Raw genomic sequence first — 22,569 nt, forward strand, 5'->3', positions numbered from 1 at the left:
TGTCAGATATGCAGTCCGTAACCTCTTAAGTACTTCCATCTGTTGTTACTTATGTTCCTCCATGTTTTTTGAGAACATATACATTCCAGATAGACTAAAAATTAGTAAGGCTTCAATCACTGAAATATTCCAAGAGCTTTCCTCAACCTAAATGTCATCCCCGAATACTGATAATGGGACCAGGGTACCGAGAATGCTGTCAGTACTCTGAAATGACTTCCAATTCATGGTACCCACTCCTTAACTCCATACTAGAGAAATACTGGCGCTGCACCAAGTTATCAATGGCCCCCATAATATAAGGTATGAGGTATACATCTGCCACGGTCTTACTGTTAAGATGACAGTTGTTGAAACGGAACCTGTCATTAGAATCATCCATGGGTTTCTTAGGCATGAGCACAGACCTGCTCCCCATGGACTAGTGCTTTCTTTTGTTATCTGATTGACTAACTGCTGATTGATGACCTCCACCATAATCAGTTGTAAATATTGTTGTATATGATAAGGTTCCTAGCACACTAGTGCTTCAGTTCCCTTCAGAATTTGATGCTGTGTAAAGGGCATATTGACAGTGGACCCCAAGGAAGTAAAAAGTCTTCAAACTCCAACAATAACTCCTCCATTTGGATTCTTTTTACACCTTGTTATGTAATGCAGTCTTAGTGGCAGCTTCCTATGATTCACATCCTTTGTGTACCAATCATCCTCCTATGAAATACAAATATTTGCTACTAACACTCCTTCATCAACCTCACCTCTTCACTGCCAAAATAATCGAGATTCACAGGTACCATGTTCCAGCCATCTCTCTTCTGTATGCATACAATGTTCTTTTTAACAGAATAAGTCATTGAATTTAACGCATTGTTCCCCTCCAGTTGCTCTATTATACAGAACATATCAATAGATAAGTTTGGCCCCCATAACATAAGGTATGAGGTAAACATCTGTCGTGGTCTTACCATCAAGATGACAGTTGTTGCAACAGAACCTGTTAGTAGTATCATCCATGGGCTTCTTAGGCATGAGCACATACCTGCTCTCCATGGCACACGATCATGCAAATAAGGCAAGAGGGTACTTGTACTTGGCTAAATTGGGTTGCCCAGTATGATGATACACTTCACAACAGTTCTACGCTGACAACAGCTTTCCCTAGCAGGAATGTCATCCCACTAAGTTCCACCACATTTCAGTGGAGGTCAGTTCTGGCATGTTGTTGATATAAAAAATTTAACCCTAGAGTGATGCAGAAAATCTCACTCACATGAGACACTACTTTCTCACACTGCTTAAACTGAACCACCTCAACCTAAACATCTATCTCCACTGATCCCAGTGACCTTACATCATTAACTCTCACCTCACGTAACCTAAAGCTTGATAGATTCCATCATCTCCGATCCACTGGATTTCTATTGACCACTGACACATGCAACCCTGTGTCCAACAAGAACTTAAACTTCATGCCCTCTGCAACATCTCTTATTGCCCATTGTGTCTCTGCATACATACCTACTGTATCGAAATCTAATGGGAATACTGTGTGGCTCATTAAAATAACTCTTTATTCAGTCAAGCATTTGTGGTATGCTGGCATGGAGTATCAATCCCTCTACCACATATCGCGTGGCCAGCGAGGTTACAGCCAAAGATTAGCTCACTGGCTGGAACATGCATGCCTTGATTTGTTGACAACAGTCCTCAGTATGTGCCACTGGCCCCAGTCATGTGAGTTGCACCACAAGCACCCTGCATCAGCAGTGCTTGGAGGCAACCAGGATTCTTGCAGTGGTATCCAGCTCTGTGGAGGATAACTGCACATTTAAACCCAAACCTAGATTGTGAAAGGTGGTTACTGGACCAGAGATATGATCTGCTGTGCCATGGCAGGCATATCATTCGCTGATAGAATGGGCCTGGGATGGCACTGTGTCCGGAAGGTGGACTTTATGCAGCAGGCAGATATGGCACTGGAGACCTGACCTCATAACTGCTGCTGGTAGCTTCATCTCATCCCTCACCTGGCATGGCCTCATTCTGGAATAACTGCTAAGCTATGAATGAATCTGCTGTCAAAATGATAACTATTTATAGAATAAAGCACACCTGTTATGGCAACATGCCACTTCTAGTCAAGTTTTCAATAACACTATGAAATCCATTGGTGGAGAAATCCCCTTGCCTGTACTGCAAGAACTGTGGATTACCACTGTGCTGGAAAATTTTGCTGAGCTGAGCTAGACTCGTCTTGAAATAAATCAACAGCTCTGTTACTGTAATCAATATGCCAACACTGTGCACTCACCATCAGGCAGTGGCTCCTGCAATATTTCACCACCATACTCCCACAAAATTTGGCCACAAAGTTGTAGTGGCAATACACTATGTTACATACTTAATGATTTTACTGATTGTTTGTGCTTTATTTTGGGTTTTCTGCTACACAATTGTTTTTTGTTTTGCTAAAATGGAGGATTTTACAATACTGGAGGTAAAGCTGCCTCAACTATTTATTACTGCCATTCTTTTAAATTAGATAGTGTTCTCTCTTCTTGATACAGGATACCTTAATCTGACATGGTATCAATAGTGATTAAAATTCTTCTGCGTATTATGCTGCATCATTTCTAAAAAACTAACAAGAATAATAAACTAAAACCGACTTTTTGGCCCTGAGGAAGGCCATTGCATTCGGCCGAACATCAGTTTTTGTTTATTATTGTTGTTACTTTTTTTGTAATGATGCGGCATAATACCCAGAAGAATTTTAATCACTGTGACCCCAGCCACGGAAGCCTACGTTCTTATGTGGTATCAATAGTTTGTCTTTGATTGGGTTCGATTTAACCTCATACTCAAGTAAACATATCCATTGTCATTGATGTTATGGCAATATGGATCCAATTCTTCACCTCTTCTGTGTTCTGTTGTAGTACTGATGCATAAACATTGCCCTTAATTCAACTCCGAAGCAAGAAGTCATGGAGCATCAAATCTGATGGCTTTGCAGGCCAGCTGAGGAGTGCTAAGTTGCCGGTTAACTGATGACCAATCCGAAGGCTCAATAGAGTTTCATTCAAGTATTCATGATCTTGGCAACTCCAGAGAGAGGATGCCCCTTCTTGTTGAAAAAAAGGAGTTATTCTCATTCAACATCTGAAACAACCAGTTTCATAAAACAGGAAGAAGCTGGTGACTGTTTACCATGTTTCCATCAATGAAGAATGGGCTGTAAACAGTTGAGTGGGATATTGCACAAAACATGTTGACTTTGGATGAATCTTGTGCATGTTCAGTGTGTGTATGTGGTTCTGTAGGCCCAAATTCTAAAATTTGTTTTGTTCTCCACTAATGTGGAAAGTTGCTTTATCACTGAATGTGATGAATGTGCCAAAGTGTTATCATTGTCAATAGCATTCTGAAGTTTGGCAGAAAATGCCACACATTTGCATTTGTCATCATGATGTAGAGCCTGTAATAGCTGTAACTTGTGCAGCTCCACAACCAACCGACAGTTCAAATATGCCAAATTGCCATTGTAGACAGTTGTAACTTTTAACTGGCACAAGAAGTTGATTTTAAAGGACTATGTTGGAAACAGGTTTGAGTTCATGCAACATTTTCATCAGAAACATGAGAGTGACCAGGACTCTTTCCTTTATGTAAACCTCCTGTGTCTACAAACTGTGGGTATCATCTGTGAATGCTCCATCCATTTGGATGATCAGTTTGGTACCTTAAACTGAAACATTTTTGCACTGTACTCATGGACTACACTTCGCAAACTCAAGAACACAACATTATATTAGCTGTAGGATAGTCATTTTGTGACATGTGATGGTAACAAAGCAGATAGAAGACAACCAATATGTAGTGGCAATGAATGTAAAATAGAAAATGTATTTGTTTTTCCAACAACTGAGCCATGGCACAGCAGTCTATAGTTTTGACCATATAATATTTTGTAATACATATATTCTTTTTGAAACATCCTGTTTAATTCATAGCCTTGTTATTTAGCTGCCACATCTCATTCACTTTACATAATTGATTGATGTCTTCTATAATGTACTATTTTAACACAACTGCCAAAGCTGTTACTTCACTGTGAATATTTTAATGCTCACTGATGTTTTTTTCATCTTTTGTTGTGTTATTTTCTAGTTTGTTACTAACCATAATCTCAAAAAAGTTCCATGTATTTTCAGGAAATAAGTAACTTTTATCCCAAGTTTTCCTGTTATCCTAATAGAAATCCTCCCCCTCTTGTATCATGGAGCTTGCTGAGATGGGATGACTTACATGTCTCAGAGATACAGATTCAGATAGATGGACCATAGGTGCAACCACAACAGAGAGGTGCTGTGAAGAGGCCAAACAATTCTGTTGTTGCTGAAGAGGGGCAGCAGCCTTTTCAGTAGTTGCAGGAGCAACCGTCTGGATGATTGACTGATGTGGCCTTGTTACATTTAACTGACATGGACCTTGCTATGACTGTACAGTGAATGACTGAAAAGAGGAGGAAACTACAGCCCCTAGTTTTCCTGAGGGCATGAAGTTGTCTGTATGTCATAATGATGGTGTCCTCTTGCATAAAATATTATGGAGGTAAAATAGTCCCCTATTTGGATCTCTGGGTAAGGACTTCTCAGAGGCTGTCATCAACCATTGAACAAAGTCTTATATAGATCATATGCATAAGTACTGTGATTCATGCATGATATGATGTGGTAATGTGGTTTTAGGATGATGATTTTTGTTCTTGGACTGTAATACAGATGTATTATTTGACTTATAGATGAGTATGACTTTTCAATCATACACCACATCATGTATGACATATTGCATAATGCTTATATATAAGTACTTGAAAATGACTTAGTGTTGAAATTTGCCAACTCCAGAATGTGCAACACATATAACATCATACAGCTTAGTACAGACAAAGTTTTCTTATGCAAAATTTTTGGAGGCTGTGGACACAGTCTGAACAAAATTTTCAAGACAAGTTGGGTGCCATATTTATATTATTCACACATAATGAAGAGGTTGAAAGAATGTATGATGAGATATAAGGAATTATTAATATAGTTAAGAGTGTGGAAAATTTATTTGTAATTGGTACCTAAAATTTGATGGCAGGAAAATGAACAGAAGGAAAAACAGTAGGTGTACAAGGGGTGGGAGAAAGGAATGAAAGAGGAAGTTTTCAGGTAGATTACATCATGGTAGGATAGAAATTTTGAAACCTTGTTTCAAACCAAAAATTGTTTCCATGCACAGATGGGAAATCTGACCATAATATATTGATTATGAAATGCAGCTTAAAACAGAAGAAATTGCATAGAGGTAGGAAATTAAGGAGATGGGATCTGAATAAATTGAAGGAATCATAAATTGTTTAGAGTTTGAAACAGACTATTAAACAACAACTGACTGAAATGGAAGGGGAGGCTGGCAAAGCTTATAGGTGACAGTGTAGTGTGTGGTGATGGGATAACTCATGGAAAAAAGTCCTGTAGTAGTGGGTGTTAGAGCTGCACCTTTCTTAGATTGAAGTCAGCTGCTTAAAGGAAGTCCCTCTATGTAAGGGCTCACCTTCAGAAGATGTCGTGTTTCCAAGCACAGAAGGAATTAGCATATTTCATCAAAATTAAGAGTTATTAGAGATAAAGTTAGTGAACTGCTTGTAGATGTTGACTCTGAAATTATTGGCATATCGGAGTACCACTTAAATAATTTGACAATTCAGAGGCTTCCTTTACCAGGATACAGATTAGCTGGCTGCTTTTCAAGGAGTTCATTGCAGGGTTGGGGAGTGGTATATACTTAAAAAAGACTATTTCTTTTGAGTCCATAGACGTGTCACGGCACAGCACTGAACAGGTATTTGAATGCTGTGCAGGGGCAGTTGAATTTAGTGAAACTAAACTTTTATTTGTTATTGTTTATAGGTCCCCTAACTCTGACTTCAGAGCATTTCTGCACAAGCTTGATAGGGTTCTTAATTCACTTTGTAGGAAGTATCAGGAATTATTTATACACTCCTGGAAATGGAAAAAAGAACATATTGACACCGGTGTGTCAGACCCACCATACTTGCTCCGGACACTGCGAGAGGGCTGTACAAGCAATGATCACACGCACGGCACAGCGAACACACCAGGAACCACGGTGTTGGCCGTCGAATGGCGCTAGCTGCGCAGCATTTGTGCACCGCCGCCGTCAGTGTCAGCCAGTTTGCCGTGGCATATGGAGCTCCATCGCAGTCTTAACACTGGTAGCATGCCGCGACAGCGTGGACGTGAACCGTATGTGCAGTTGACGGACTTTGAGCGAGTGCGTATAGTGGGCATGCGGGAGGCCGGGTGGACGGACCGCCGAATTGCTCGACACGTGGGGTACATCGATGTTGTCGCCAGTGGTCGGCGGAAGGTGCACGTGCCCGTCGACCTGGGACCGGGAGGCAGCGATCCACGAATGCACGCCAACATCGTAGGATCCTACGCAGTGCCGTAGGGGACCACACCGCCACTTCCCAGCAAATTAGGGACACTGTTGCTCCTAGGGTATCGGCGAGGACCATTCACAACCGTCTCCATGAAGCTGGGCTACGGTCCCGCACACCGTTAGGCCATCTTCCGCTCACGCCCCAACATCGTGCAGCCTGCTTCCAGTGGTGTCGCGACAGGCGTGAATGGAGGGACGAATGGAGATGTGTCGTCTTCAGTGATGAGAGTCGCTTCTGCCTTGGTGCCAATGATGGTCGTATGCGTGTTTGACGCCGTGCAGGTGAGCGCCACAGTCAGGACTGCATACGACCGAGGCACACAGGGCCAACACCCAGCATCATGGTATGGGGAGCGATCTCCTACACTGGCCATACACCTCTGGTGATCGTCGAGGGGACACTGAATAGTGCACGGTACATGCAAACCGTCATCGAACCCATCGTTCTACCATTCCTAGACCGGCAAGGGAACTTGCTGTTCCAACAGGACAATGCACGTCCGCATGTATCCCGTGCCACCCAATGTCCTCTAGAAGGTTTAAGTCAACTACCCTGGCCAGCAAGATCTCCGGATCTGTCCCCCATTGAGCATGTTTGGGACTGGATGAAGCGTCGTCTCACGCGGTCTGCACGTCCAGCACGAACGCTGGTCCAACTGAGGCGCCAGGTGGAAATGGCATGGTAAGCCGTTCCACAGGACTACATCCAGCATCTCTACGATCGTCTCCATGGGAGAATAGCAGCCTGCATTGCTGCGAAAGGTGGATATACACTGTACTAGTGCGGACATTGTGCATGCTCTGTTGCCTGTATCTATGTGCCTGTGGTTCTGTCAGTGTGATCATGTGATGTATCTGACCCCAGGAATGTGTCAATAAAGTTTCCCGTTCCTGGGACAATGAATTCACGGTGTTCTTATTTCAATTTCCAGGAGTGTATTTGTTGATTTCGATATAAATTTTGTATGTGGTGGTGCAAGAAAAAGGATGTTGCTACTCCTAAATTCATACGATCTGATGTGGACTGTGTTTTTTCCAACTAGGATGCAGTGGAACAGTAGCACAGCCATAGACAATAATTTTATTTATTCTTCTTTACTAGATGGGCATTCTATTAGAAAAAAGGTGAATGGCCTTTCAGACAGTGATTCACAAATTCTAGCACAAAAGGCTTTTGTATGCAAACAAATGTCACACATAATTACAAACTATGTAGGAAAGTTAATCAAACACCAATAGAGAGTTTTTTAAACCTTGTCAAGGAATGAGAGTGCAGGATATTTATAGTGCTGATAACATAGGTGATAAATATAATGCTTTCTATAGCACATTTCTCATGCTGTTTGATAGTTACTTTCCTTTAGAACATTGTAAATGGGATACTAGCAGTAATAGGCAGCCCGGGTAACTGACTAGTGGGGGAAGGATATAATGTAGGACAAAGTGGGAATTGTATCAAAATGTTAAAAGTTGTCACAGACAAGCTACTGTAGCCCATTACAAACAATATTGTAAGGCGCTCAAAAATGTTATTAGGAAGACAAAGAGCATGTGGTATGCAAATATGTGGTATGCAAATACAACAGCTAATTCACAGGATAAAATTAAAACCGAATGATCAGTTGTGAAGGAAGTGTCTGGCCAGCAGCACAAGGTCGACGATATAAAGTCAGTTCATTGTAAAAAATATTTCTGCTACTGATAAATCAGATATATGTACAGTATTTAACAATCATTTTCTAACACTGCTGATGAATTAAATAAAAATGTAGCTTATTTGGGGAATCATAACTTTCTTGGCAAACACCTTTCCAAGAGTGATGTCTGAAATACTCATCTGTGATACAGACAAGGGGGAAATTGAGTCAATAATTAAATCACTCAAGACTAAGGACTCTCATGGATATGATGGAGTGCCTAGCAGAATATTAAAGTACTGTGCTGCACATGTTAGTCTTGTATTTAGCCATATTTGTAATTTTTTATTTAGGAATGGTCAGTTTCCTAAACAATTAAAGTACTCAGTAGTAAAGCCACTTTATAAAAAGGGAGAAATGGATAATGTAGACAATTTTAGACCCATTTCAATGCTGTCAGTTTTTGCTAAAGTTATTGAAAAGGCTGTGTATGTAAGTATAATTGATAATTTTATATCACACAATTTGCTATCAAATGTACAGTTCAGCTTTATAAGTCGTTTAACAACTGAAAATGCTATATTCTCATTTCTCTTTGAGAATGGGATGGGTTAAACAAAAGTTATCCAATGCTGGGCACATTTTTTTTATTTAACTAAGGCGTTTAATTGTGTTGATCACAAAATATTTCTCCAGAAGTTGGACCATTATGGAATACAAGGAGTAGCTCACAATTGGTTCACCTCTTACTGTAGCAACAGACAGCAAAAGGTCATTATTCACAATGTTGAGAATGGCTGTGATGTGGTGTCTGATTGGGGTACAGTCAAATGGGGGGGGGGGGGGGGGGGGGGTCCTAGGGATCAGTGTTGGGTCCACTCCTGTTCCTTTTTCACATACATGATATGCCCTGTAGTATTATTGGTAATTCTAAAACATTTCTGTTTGCTGATGACACTAGCTTTGTAGTAAAGAATGATGTGTGCAACTTTGGCCCGGTTGCAAATAGTGCAATTCATGACCTAAATTCATGGCTTGTAGAAAATAAACTAATGCTAAATCACAGTAAGATTCAGTTTTTACAGTTTATAACACACCATTCAACAAAACCTGACATTTTCATTTTACAGATTGGGCATATGGTTAGTGAAATTGAACAGTTCAAATTTCTAAGTATCCAGACAGATAGTAAACTGTCATGGAAAGCCCACATTCAGGATCTTTTTCAGAGACTTAATGCTACCATTTTTACTATGTGAATGGTATCTGAAGTAAGTTATTGTTCGATGTGAAAATTAGTCTACTTTGCTTATTTTCATTCACTTATGTCATATGGTATTATATTTTGGGGTAACTCTTCCCATTCCAAAAAGATATTTTTGGCTCATAAATGGGCAGTTTGTATGAAAATGATGGCCGAATTATGGTTTGATTCAGTGACGGGAAGCAGCATCACAATGAGTGTGTTCACACAGACATGCAGCACCAACTCAAGGCCTTATAGTGTGGGGTGCTATTGGGTACAACCGCAAATCACAGTTGGTGCATTTCCAGGGCACTGTGATCAGTGTGATCTACATGAATGACATCCTGTGACCTGCAGCCATACACTTTCTGCACAACATCCCAGACACCATTTTTCAGCAAGGTCTGCAAATAATTATTATTAATACAAAATTTAATTTTTCATTTCGGGACACTCGGATTGCACAATATTTGGAAAGGAACCTGTCTAGGTTAGTTGTGAGGATAATTAAATGATGGGAAAGTTCTGGTAAAATTTAGGTTATTGTTGCATAGTTCATTCTCTGATCCATACGAATACAGTACTAAAACTTTCAACCTGTTAGTATCGATGCGGTGGTTGGCGGGTGGCAAGATGGCGAGGCACAGAGCACACGTACAACCACAGCTATGGCTCTTGATGTATCGGCACTTTAATTCTTATTAGCATCGCAATACTTTTCCATTTTGTGCCTATGGAATTCTGGCGTGCTGTGTGGGCATTGGAACAGCATACCCGAGGCTCAGTGAAGCTCTGTCTTCAGGAGAGCCTCCTCGCTCCAGAAGGTGTTGCTCAAACCAATGCCAAACTCCAACTACTACTGCTGCTGAGCCCGTTGTGCTGTGCAATGCCCATGCGCATTTTCCCGCGCTCGCCTGCCAGTCACCTTTTACCGCTCCCTGACAGACCGGGTATTCACATGAGGTTTTGCATTCTACATATCCTAACACATTGCCTACGTATGGACCAGACACACAGTTACAATTTTAAACATCTTACAACAGTTTCAACATTTGTTACATTTCAATTCTACAACAATATTGCTTGACATTTGACATAAACATTAATATTCACATTGAAACTTATTTACAGTTTTCCTAACATAATGACATGAAACAAAAAAGAAATGAAATAATCAGTACATCAATTACACAAGTTGATCAAAAAATCAGAAAAAATTACTTATATGTACAATAGTACAGCATCTTTGTTGTTACAAATGTAGTTGAATGAAATCAGGTGATGCTGAAATTAGGAAATGAGACACTTAAGGTAGTAGATGAGTTTTGCTATTTGGGAAGCAAAATAACTGATGATGGTCGATGTAGAGAGGAAAGCATTTCTGAAGAAGAGAAATTTGTTAACATCGAGTATAGAGAGTCAGCAGGTCTTTTCTAAAGCACTTGTATGGAGCGTAGCCATGTATGGAAGTGAAATATAGACGATAAATAGTTTAGACAAGAAGAGAATAGAAACTTTTGAAATGTGGTGATACAGAAGAATGCTGAAGATTAGATGGATATATCACATAACTAATGAGTACGTACTGAACAGAATTGAGGAGAAGAGGAATTTTTGACACAACTTGACTAGATGAAGGGATAGATTGGTAGGACATGTTCTTAGACATCAAGGTATCACCAATTTAGTGTTTGAGGACAGTGTGGAGGGTAAAAATCATAGAGGGGGACCAAGTGATGAATACAATAAACAGATTCAGAAGGATGTAGGTAGCAGTAGTTACTTTGAGATGAAGAAGCTTGCACTGGATAGAGTAGCATGGAGACCACAACAACAACAACAACACCGACAGAGAAACAGTATTCATGGCGATACTTTAAAGCATGTTCCATCTTCCTGTCACACAGCTAGCACCCACCATTACACTAGAAATAGATATGTAACTCCCAGAGAAATCATTTGAATATGAACCTGGAAAGGTTCGAAAACCGATTTATGAAATAATACACTACTGGCCATTAAAATTGCTACACCAAGAAGATGATGTGTTACAGGCGCAAAATTTAACCAACAGGAAGAAGATGCTGTGATATGCAAATGATTAGCTTTTCAGAGCATTCACACAAGGTTGGCACCATTGGCCACACCTACAATGTGCTCACATGAGGAACGTTTCCAATGCTGTATTGCTGCATGAACATGTGCCTTCTGGGTTTCGCAGTATGTCAGCCTTCTGCCTTGGCCTGCCAGATCACCAGACTTGTCGCCAATCAAAAATATGTGGGATAAGGAGAAACGATGGGTGCAGTGCTGTGACTCAATACCAGCCACCACAGATGAACTTTGGAACCAGATGAATGCAGCGTGGATGAATATATCACAGGATGCCATTTTCACCTCATATGTGTCAATGCTGTCATGCATGGAACAAGTTATCAGGGCCTATGGCGTGTACGCTGTGCCTACTAGGCAACAGAACATGTGCAGAACTGAGATGACTGAAATGCTAATAATATCTGCAGAACATACTAATATACATGTCCTGTGAATATGAACATAGAGTAGCATGGAGAGCTGCATCAAACCAGTCTCAGGACTGAAGACCACAACAGCAACAACATCCCTAGTTGTTCAAGGTGCTCTGTTTTTATCTGTATGCCCCTACATGCCAACTAGACCAAAAGTTGTCAATGCAATGTGTTGCGTGTAGTCTTGGGGGATGGGTAGAGGAAGAACGACTGAGGATGGATGACTAGTGGCTTAGAGGGAGGGCAGTTTGCCAGCTAAGAATGTAGGTGGGAGAAGTGGCATGTATATGGGCTGGAATGATTGTAGCAGTCAGTGAGAAGCAGAACATGCTGAAGGCGATGTGAGGACATGAATTGGGATAAGGTCATAGGTTAGAGGAAGGGGAAATTGTTGGGTGGTGAGTGCAGGGAAAGTGGGTTACCTGAGATTAAGGCCAGGATGATTATTGGAGTGGAGGATATATTGTAAGGATAACTCCCATCTGCGTAATTAAGAAAAGGTAGTGGTGTAGGGAAATATCCAGATGACATGGGTTGTGAAGCAGACATTAAAATTGAGCATGTTGTTCTCAGCTGCATATTGTGCCACTAGATGGTCAACTTTATGCTTGACAATAGTTTGGTGGTGGTCATTCATCCTGATGGACAGCTTCCTTCACAACCGCAACATCTTTTCTCCCATCCAATTCACCTGCTCCTCCTTCACCCAACACGCCACCTTCCTGGACATTGACTTCCACCTCGCTGATGGCTCCAGCCGCACCCCTGTCCTTAGTAACCCCCTCACCAACAATAGTACCTGCATTTTGACAGTTGCCATCTCATTCACACCAAAAAATCCCTCCCCCACAGTCTAGCTACCCATGGATAATGTATCTGCAGTGACGAGAACTCCCTTGCCAGTATGCTAAAGGCCTCACAGAGACCTTCCGAGACACGAACCCCTACCCCCCAAAATGTAGTCCACAAACAGGCTTCCCCTGCCATATCCTCACACAGCCCTCGCTGGTGAGAGCTACAAAGGAGTGCCACCTTTTGTCAACCAGTTTCCATGGACTGGAACACCTGAATCATATCTTCAGCAGGTCTTTTGAGTATCTCTCATCCTGCCCTAACATGAGGGACATCTACCCAAGATCCTTCCCACCCTCCTTAATGTGGTTTCCGTCACTGACGTGACCTACACAACATCCTAGTCCATCCCTATGCTACTCCCAGTCCCACAGGAACCATATACCTGTGCCACACCAGGGTACAAGATCTACCCAAACCACACGCCCAGCATGCCCTACTCAAATCCTGTCACAAGCTTATCCCATCCCATCAGAGGCCACATATGAAATCAACCATGTCATTTATCAACTCTGCTGCAGACACTGCACAGCTTTTTGTGGTTTTATAAGTACCAACTAACTGTCCACCGGAATCAGTGGCCACCATCAATCTGTTATCAAGAACAAGGTTGATTACCAGTGTCACAACATGCAACTGAGCATAACATGCTCAGTTTCAGTGGCTGCTTTACAATCCAAGCCATCTGGATCTTATCATCAACCACTAGCTTCTCTGAACCATGCAATGGGAATTATCTGTACAACATGGCCTCTGCTCCTGTAATCATCCTGGCCTCAATCTCAGGTAACCCACTGCCCCCATACCTGCCAGTCAATAGTTTCCCCTTCCTCCATCCTGTCACCTCCTCCCAATTCACATTCCCTCATCACCTTCAGCATGTGACACATCTCACTAGCTGCTATGATCATGCCAACCCACAAACCTACCACTCCTCCCCCCTGCATCCATAGCTGGCAAACTGACCTTCTTCCAAGCTGATAGTCACCTCCCCCCCAAATCCCTCTACCTGCCTCCTGCCTCCCTCTGCCTCTACCCATCCCACTAAACAGTACCCACACCAAACCATTCCAACTGATACAAAATAGTGATGGCACTGTCAGACCAACTGGTATCATGTAGTGCCATAGGTATGTGTAGGTGTGTGGTGCATGTGTGAGTGTTTGTGTATGTTACTATAGCTCATCAAAGGATAACTCCAAAAGCTATCAAGTTTTCCTTCTTATGTGTGTGTATCAACAACTTAGTGCTTCTGCTTTTCAGTGAGTGGTCTCCTTTATTACTAAAGCACTGACTTATATCTTCAGCATCAGTAACAATATTCCTGTAATAACATGTGATGAAATTATTGAATAGCATGAATCTTTCTGAGACAGAAAAATATAGAATACATTTCAGTTCCAACTTACATTTAGTAGCTTGTTTTTGTCTTTTACACCTATACTCTGTTTCCTTCATCACCTGTATCACATTGTCATCCACTTTGGATGTAATTTAACATACCAAAGACATTCACTTTGGATGTAATTCAATATACCAAAGACATTTCTAATCTGACAGTTGTCACATCACTATTACACATGCCATTGCACTTAGGTCCAATTTCCTTTACTACCATTATTTGTGGACTACCTCTGTCTTTATATTACTTAAGAAAATTAATATATACTAAAAAAAAGAAAAACAGAAGAGAAAACACGTAACTATGAAAGTGCAATTGTGTTCCATCTTCCTTAACAGCTACAAGATTTTTGATACCAGCTGCTTTCCAGCCTTAGTCAATTATTTCAGAAAACCCATTTATGACACTATTCATTCATTTCCACACCTCATTCCATAAATCACATCATGAAGAAGAGAACAGGTCAGAAGCAGAAGTAGGTATTGTTGGGTCCTTCTGTAAAGTATATTAACAACAAGTTATGACTAATGCCAATCTACTCACACTGATAATATAGGAAATACAATCTATAATGTTTTGTATATAAGGAGAAGAAGAGCTACTTTGTGGGAAAAGAAAGAGCCACTGCCCCTCCTGTTTAACTACTCAGCTGCTATTTTTAACTAATACTTAAAAGTATTTACATAACTTTACACAAACCACTACTGGGTGTCTATATATTGGTACAGGAAAGATCTGCCTAAAGCAGACATTAACCTCCATCTGAACAGACATCAGAAGGCCGAATGGTGTCGACTGACTGCCTTGTCACCCTCAGCACAAAGGGCTCATCAGACATGGATATGGAGGGTCGTGGAGTCAGCACACTACTCTGCGAGCCATTGTCAATTTTCATGACCTGAAGCTTCTCAGTGAGTAGCTCCTCAATTGGTTGACAAGGGCCGAGTTCATCCTGCTTGCCAACAGCACATGGCAGACCCAGATTGTCACCCGTCTGAATGCTAGCCAAATCTGGTGGTACTTAACTTTGGTAATCTGATGGAAACTGATGGATACACTGTGGTAAAGCTACTGGCAAAACTGAGCAGGGTATTGCAGTGTATAGCACACTGGACTCACATTCAGGAGGATGACAGTTGAAACCCATGTCCGGGCATCCCACTTTAGGTTTTCTGTGATTTTCCTAAATCACTTAAGGTAAATGCCGAGACAGTTCCTTCAAAAGGGCGCGGCTGCTTTCCTTTTTAATCCTTCCCTAATCTGAGCTTGCGCTCCATCTCTAATGACCTTTATGTTGATGGGACATTAAACACTAATTTCTTTTTCCTCCTCCTCCTCCTCTTACTCCTCCTCCTCCTCCTCCTCCTCCTCCTCCTCCGTTGGTTGGTTGATTTGGGGGAAGGGACCAAATAGCAAAGTAATCAATCCCTTCCTCCAGTGGAAAAAAAAATTGAGTCATGTTAATTCACATCCCTGATTCAAGATATGCTGATAAATTGAAGAAGGAGTTGCTAATGAGGTGTTCTTTTATTTTGTTTTTAATAACTGGAGATTTTCTGTTTCCTGCCTGATGTTTGCCAGAGTATAAAACTCCATTCTAAGCCCTAGATAGGGGTGCATAGACTACATGGAAATTATTTTTACTTCTAATACTGTGGTAAGAAAATGAATGCACCAATGGTCTAGGGGGCCGGCACAGTAGCTCAGTGTTTACAGTCAGAGGGTTAGGTTAGCTGCCCTCTGTAATAAAGAAGCGGAGTGAATCGATTAATGATGAGTTTGATCAGATGTCACTGCACATCCTCTCTGAACAAATGCAGTGAACAATAATGAAGAAAATAAGATTTAAAAAAAGAGGTAGTAGCATAAAAATGTCCTGAGTCCTGAGTTCGAGGGTTGGAAACCTGCCATCACTTAAATTTTGATTAATAATCAGCATTGGTGGCTGAAGACTTTTGGCATAAGAAGTCAACCTCATTTTGCCAATGGCCTAGTCAAAGAGGATGGAGTAGTGGACAGATGTTCAGGGCACTCTCTTGACCTTGGGGTGGGAAACTGCCCCTAAATGTGAAGAATCAGCAATAATCTATGGTATGAGGGTGCAGAAGGCAATGGAAACCACTGCATTAAAGACACATAATGTATATCCATAAGACATGTGGCCTGTAATTGAGAAAGTGTCATGATGATCTCTCCATTGGCTAAAGATTCTGAAATAATCCCCCATTCAGATATCTGGGAGGAGACTGCCAAGGGGGAGGTGACCTCGAAATAACCAATGAAAGGATAATGTTCTATGAGTTGGGGCATGAATTGTCAGAATCTTGAAAAAGGTAGGAAGCTAGAAAATCTGAAAAGGTAAAGGCAAAGGCTCAATCTAGATATAGTATGAGTCAGTATGTGAAATGGAAAGAAGACAAGGATTTCTGGTCAGATCAGTGTAGGATAATAACAACAGCAACAGAAAATGGTATAAAGGGAGCAGGATTCATCATGAATTGACAGAAAACCAACACTAACAATGATAGTTCACATATACATGCTGACATCATGAGCTGAAGATGAAGAGTTAGAGAAAGTATATGAAGATATTGAAATGGTAATGCAGTATATAAAGGAAGATGAAAATCTAAAGTCATGAGGGACTGGAATGTAATTATAGGTGAAGTAGAAGGAATGGTTACAGGAGAGTATGGGATTGAGACAAGGAATGAGAGAGAAGATAGACTAATTGAGTTTTCTAATAAATTTCAGCTAGTAATAGTGAATACTATGTTCAAGAATCATAAGGGGAGGAGCTATAGCTGGAAAATGTCAGGTGATGGGGAATATATCTGTTGGATTATATCAAGGTCAGACAGAGATTCTGAAATCATATACTTAGGTCACAATGTAGTATTGATGAAGAGTAGGCTGGAGTTTAAGAGATTAGTCAGGAAGGATCAATACATAAAGAAGTGGGATATGGAAGTACTAAGGAACAATGAAATATGCTTGAAGTTCTCTAAGCAATAAGATATAGCTCGGTAGACAGTACAGTTGAAGAGGAACCAATGCCTCTAAAAAGGCCAACCACAGAAGTTGGAAAGAAAAATGTAGGTACAATGAAGATAACTGCAAAGAAACCATAGGAACATAAGAAATACATCAGTTGATTGATGAAAGAAGAAAGTAGAAAAATTTTAAGAGACATTCAGGAATACAGAAATACAAGACCCTGAGGAATGAAATAAATAGGAAGTGCAGGGAAGCTAAGACAAAATGGCTGCTTAAAAATGTGAAGAAATCGAAAATGAAATGATGGTCAGGACTGACTCAGCATATAGAAAAGTCAAAACAACCTTCAGTGAAATTAAAAGCAAGGGTTGTAAAATTAAGTGTGCAATGGGAATTCCACTGTTAAATGCAGAGGGGAGAGTGGATAGGTGGAGAGTACATTGAAGGCCTCTCTGAGGGGGAAGTTTTCTCTGATGTGATAGAAGAAGGAATAGGAGTCAGTTTAGAAGAGATAGGGGATGCAGTATTATAATCAGAATTTAAAAGAGCTTTGGAGGATTTAAGATCAAATAAGACAGAATGGATAAGCAAGATTCCATCAGAATTTCTAAAATCATAGGAGGAAGTGTCAACAAAATGGCTGTTCATGTTGGTGAGTAGAATGTATGAGTCTGGTGACATACAATCTGGCCCTTGGAAAAATATCATCCACACAATTCCAAAGACTGCAAAAGCTGACAGATGCTAGAATTATTGCACAATCAGGTTGACAGCTCAAGCATCCAAGTTGCTGACAAAAATAATATACAGAAGAATGGAAAAGAAAATTGAGGATGTGTTAGATGACAATCAGTTTGGTTTTAGGAAAGGTAAATGCACCAAAGAGGCAATTCTGATGTTGCAGCTGATAATGGAAACAAGGCTAAAGAAAAATCAAGACACATTCATTGGCTTTGGTGATCTGAAAAAAGCGTTTGACAATGTAAAATGGTGCAAGATGTTCAAACTTGTGATAAAAATAGGGGTAAGTTATAGGGGAGAGACATGTAATATACAGTACATACAAGAGCCAAGAGGGAATAATAAAAGTGGATAACCGTAATGAAGTGATCAGATTAAAAAAGGTGTAAGACAGGGATGTGGTCTTTTGCCCTTACTTTTCAATTTGTACATTGAAGAAGCAGTGATGCAAATAAAAGAAAGGTTTGGGAAGGGGATTAAAATTCAAGGTGAAAGGATATCAACAATAAGATTTGCTGATGACATTGCTATCCTAAGTAAAAGTGAAGAAGAATTACATGATCTGTTGAATGGAATGAGCGTTCTATTGAGTACAGAATATGCACTGAGAGTAAATGGAAGAAAGACAAAAGTAATGAGAAATAGCAGCGAGAAACTTAACATCAGGATTGATGGTCACACAGTGGATGAAGTTAAGGAATTCTAATACCTAGACAGCAAAATAACCAATGACAGATGGAACAAGGAGGACAGCACTGGCAAAAGGGGCATTCCTGGCCAAAAGAAGTCTACTTGTATCAAACATACACCTTAATTTAAGGAAGAAATTTCTGAGAATGCATATTTGGAGCACAGGATTATATGGTAGTATAACATGGACTGTGGGAAAACCAGAACAAAAGAGAATCAAAGCATTTGAGATGTGGTGCTACAGTTGAAAATTATGCTGACTGATAAGGTAAGTAATGAGGAGGTTCTGCGCAGAATCGGAGAGGAAAGGAATATGTGGAAAATACTAACAAAAAGAATGAATAGGATGATAGAACACCTGTTATGACATCAGAGATGACTGCCATGGCACTAAAGGGAACTGTAGAGGGCAAAAACTGTAGTGGAATGCATCCAGCAAATATTTGAGGATGTAAGCTGCAAGTATTACCCTGAGATGAAGAGGGGTTGTGGCACAGGCGAGGAATTCATGGCAGGCCATATCAAACCAGTCAGAAAACTGTTTTGACTGATTATTTCATGTGTTTCCATAATCCTCAATCTTACAAAAATGTATTTTATGTGATTCCAAACATCCACGTGATGCTACATGACAGAGGATGGCATGGTAGCTAGTCAACACTGAGCAGCCTTCAGGGCTTGATCACATAAGGAGAGGAGGGGGGAGATGACTTACATGCACCAAACATGGGCATCAATCATCATAAGCTGAATGAGACTCCAAGTGTGAAAGAAGTTTAGACAGTACATCCTAAAGTCATTCTTGTTATTAAACACAACCATTAAGGAGTGTATGTATTAGCATGTCAGGGTAAGAACACCTAGGCCCCTGGAGAGGCTTCTTCGAGATGTTCAGTTATCAGTGGTGCACAATATACTTGTTGCATACTTCCATAGAAAAAATACTGTTTTGACCTTAGCTGCATTGCCCAGAAGATTACACCATAGGACAGTATTGAGTGAAAGTATGTTAGAAATCATGTCTTTAGATTAATGCAATAAGAGAGATTCCTGAGTGCAAAACGGTGAGATTTAACTGTTAACTTATCCTCATATTAGTACCACCTCAGTGTGTTATCTATCTGGATGCTTAGAATATTCACACTTGGAGTCTCATACAGCTTATGAAGATTGATGCCCATGTTTGGTGCATGTAAGTCATCTCCCCCCTCCTCTCTTTATGTGATCAAGCCCTGAAGTATGCTCAATGTTGACTAGCCACCATGCCATCCTCTGTCATGTAGCATCATATGGATGTTTGGTATCACATAAAATACATTTTTGTAAGATTGAGGATTAGGGAAACACATGAAATAATCAGTCAAAACAGACAGATTGCAACTCACCATAAAGATGACCCATGAAGATGTTGACAGGCACCACGAAAGTACTGTTTTACACTGAACTTTAAGCCAAAGCCTTCTTCAGAAAAGAAAGGAAAACACATGGGTGCTTGAGGAGTGCCTGCTTATGTGAATGTGGATATGTTTTCCTTCTTTTCTGAAGAAGCCTTTGGTTGAAAGCTCAGTGTGTAACAGTCTTTTTGTTGTCCCTGTCTGCATTTCAGTGTGTCGTCTTTATGGTGAACAGAAATCTATCCTTTTCATAATTGTTGATACTCCAACCTGGACTTTCCATTGTTGGATTCACATAAACAGAAATATGGAAACACCATTTTCCACTTTACTTTACTAGTCACTCTACTCAGTTTGCATCCATATTTATGACCAAAAGTGCTTTGTGAAATATGAATTGAATTACAAAATAAACTGCAAAATAACAGCAATTACTATCGTACTCAACACACAGGTAACCCACCACATTTTAAAAAAATTAAAAAATAGCATAAAGTTCTGAACATTATAATACAGAAAACTTCCATTACTATTCCTGGAATTTATGTAAGGGGACTCTTGCAAGAGGAACAAGTGATAATGTATATTTTTTTATTTTTCTTTGAAAATATATGGCTGTAATGTCCTGTTAATACATATTGTTCCAGTGCTCTTTTCTAAATTATAGATAAGTGCTTTGTGAAATATGAATTGATTACAAAGTAAACTGCAAAATAACAGCAATTACTATCTTACTCAGTTTGTGTAAAACTGTATTAAATATCGTATTCTGATGCTTTATATCATAGTTCATTTGAAAGTGAGTTTTATCACCACCAAAACGGTTACCACAGCACACCATTTATCTGTTTTACTCATTGCTTATACTGCTCATATTTGCAGAACACAGATTACATAATAAAAAAAGGGGGAAATATGGTAGGATTTTTGTCCATTGAATGGTTTTTTACAGATGTATTTCTCATAATAATACAAAGGGCCCTTTTTTGGTATTTCAGTTTCATATCTACAGTCTCTGAACTATTACTGAAGACATGGCAGGTGTGATGATTTTTGCCTTCTTTATTTCTTCATTTGTTGTCCTCAGTGTCAATGTACTGGCTGAATAAATAAGGGGTGGAAGTGCAGTACTGTCTGCTGTAAATGATGTTGCCAACAGGTACACGTCTGCATTTTACAGTTGTTTACTTTCGCTTTTCACAACCCCCCCTATATACACGTTTAATATGGCCAGTGCACTATTGTTTAACTTTCGATAAGACTCATTAATAGTTTTCAGGCAAACATCCACATGAGCAGTAAAACCCTAGCCACAAAGTTCACAGTTCTTGAAGAACAGAAACGTGTGTATGGAGGAAACACTGTCATTGTTTTAACACACAGCCTAATTGTGTATCACTTATTTCATAGTTTAGTTGAAGCATTGTTGTTGTTCTAACCAACACTGGTTTCTCGTCTGAAACTCGGCCATGGACTGACTGTCTCGGGAACAAAATTCAGGGTCTTATATATCCTCACAATAAGAGGTGTTGAATCTAAACATAATTTGAAGTTTAATTTACAGAAATTACAATTAAAATGTAACTCATTTGAGTAAGTGTATCCATCAAAAAATTTGTTCTTTCTAACAGTTTCTTCTACTACAAGGGTTAAGCTGATTATCTGTTTAAATCATGAAATTAACATATACAGTTATGCCAATAATACTTTTGACAAAACTTTTAATTACTATGGTATTAATTAAGGGCTGGAAAAACACGAGGGGAAGTAAAAATATACTAGCTTGCTTCATCACACAGGTAGTGTCTCATAAGAAGAAATGTTTTATTTTGCAGTACACTTAATGAAGGAGATATTATTGTTCTAGCAGAGTTAGTGTTTCATATTTGTCACATAACCAGCTCACTATCTGCACTTGTTTACAGTATTTTTTGAATGGATTTTACCTTTCAATATTGTGAATCGCTTTTCAGGTGAGTGCTTTACCTGTGAAAATGAGGATGTAATTTATGGCTCATGGCTGTTTGGGAGACCAGGTCGTTCATGCAAAGACCAGCACATTTCCACTATGATATACAAAGATATTTTCAGAAAATCATATCTACATAACTCAAAAAATCAATGTAAAACTGTGACACAGAAGCCTGGTGCATGAAGCAATTTCATAAAAATCACCAATTCCAGTTTTGTCACAATTCTGGAATTTTTCACAGAAATTGTAAATAATATAACAAATACTGAATGTGGAAAAGGAAGAAAGGTGTAGATGAAGAACTAATCCAATTAATGAGTTCTGTTACAGTATGCAAAAAGTCAGTGTAATAAAAGATTGTTACTTTCACCATCTTGATAAATTATGGCTACATTTTGTTGAGGCTACTTGTATCAATGGCTCTGAAGAATGTAGAATATTTTCAAAGTTACTGTGAAAGTTATTTTTCAGTGTTGGAAATGAGAAGCACCAGTTTTTGATTCCTCAGCCAATAGCTGGTTGACTTTACTGTCACATCTTTTTATACATTGATAACTAATAACAATACTTCAAAAAAAATTTTACTTGTGTTTT

At 39.8% G+C, this 22,569-nt stretch overlaps 1 protein-coding gene across 3 annotated transcripts in view; it reads left to right on the top strand.

The window, feature by feature from the left end:
* LOC126321049 (uncharacterized) overlaps positions 1-22,357 on the top strand; it is a 125,336-nt gene extending 102,979 nt beyond the window's left edge. For all 3 annotated transcript variants that reach the window (XM_049994144.1, XM_049994142.1, XM_049994145.1), the window contains one exon: positions 21,977-22,357. In XM_049994144.1, coding sequence (XP_049850101.1) covers positions 21,977-22,158 — 182 coding nt within the window. In that variant the 3' untranslated portion in view covers positions 22,159-22,357. The remainder of the gene's footprint in view (positions 1-21,976) is intronic.
* The last annotated feature ends 212 nt before the right edge of the window (positions 22,358-22,569 follow it).

Source organism: Schistocerca gregaria, chromosome 2 (genome assembly GCF_023897955.1).
Source record: "Schistocerca gregaria isolate iqSchGreg1 chromosome 2, iqSchGreg1.2, whole genome shotgun sequence".
In the NCBI taxonomy this organism is placed as follows: Eukaryota; Metazoa; Arthropoda; class Insecta; order Orthoptera; family Acrididae; genus Schistocerca; species Schistocerca gregaria.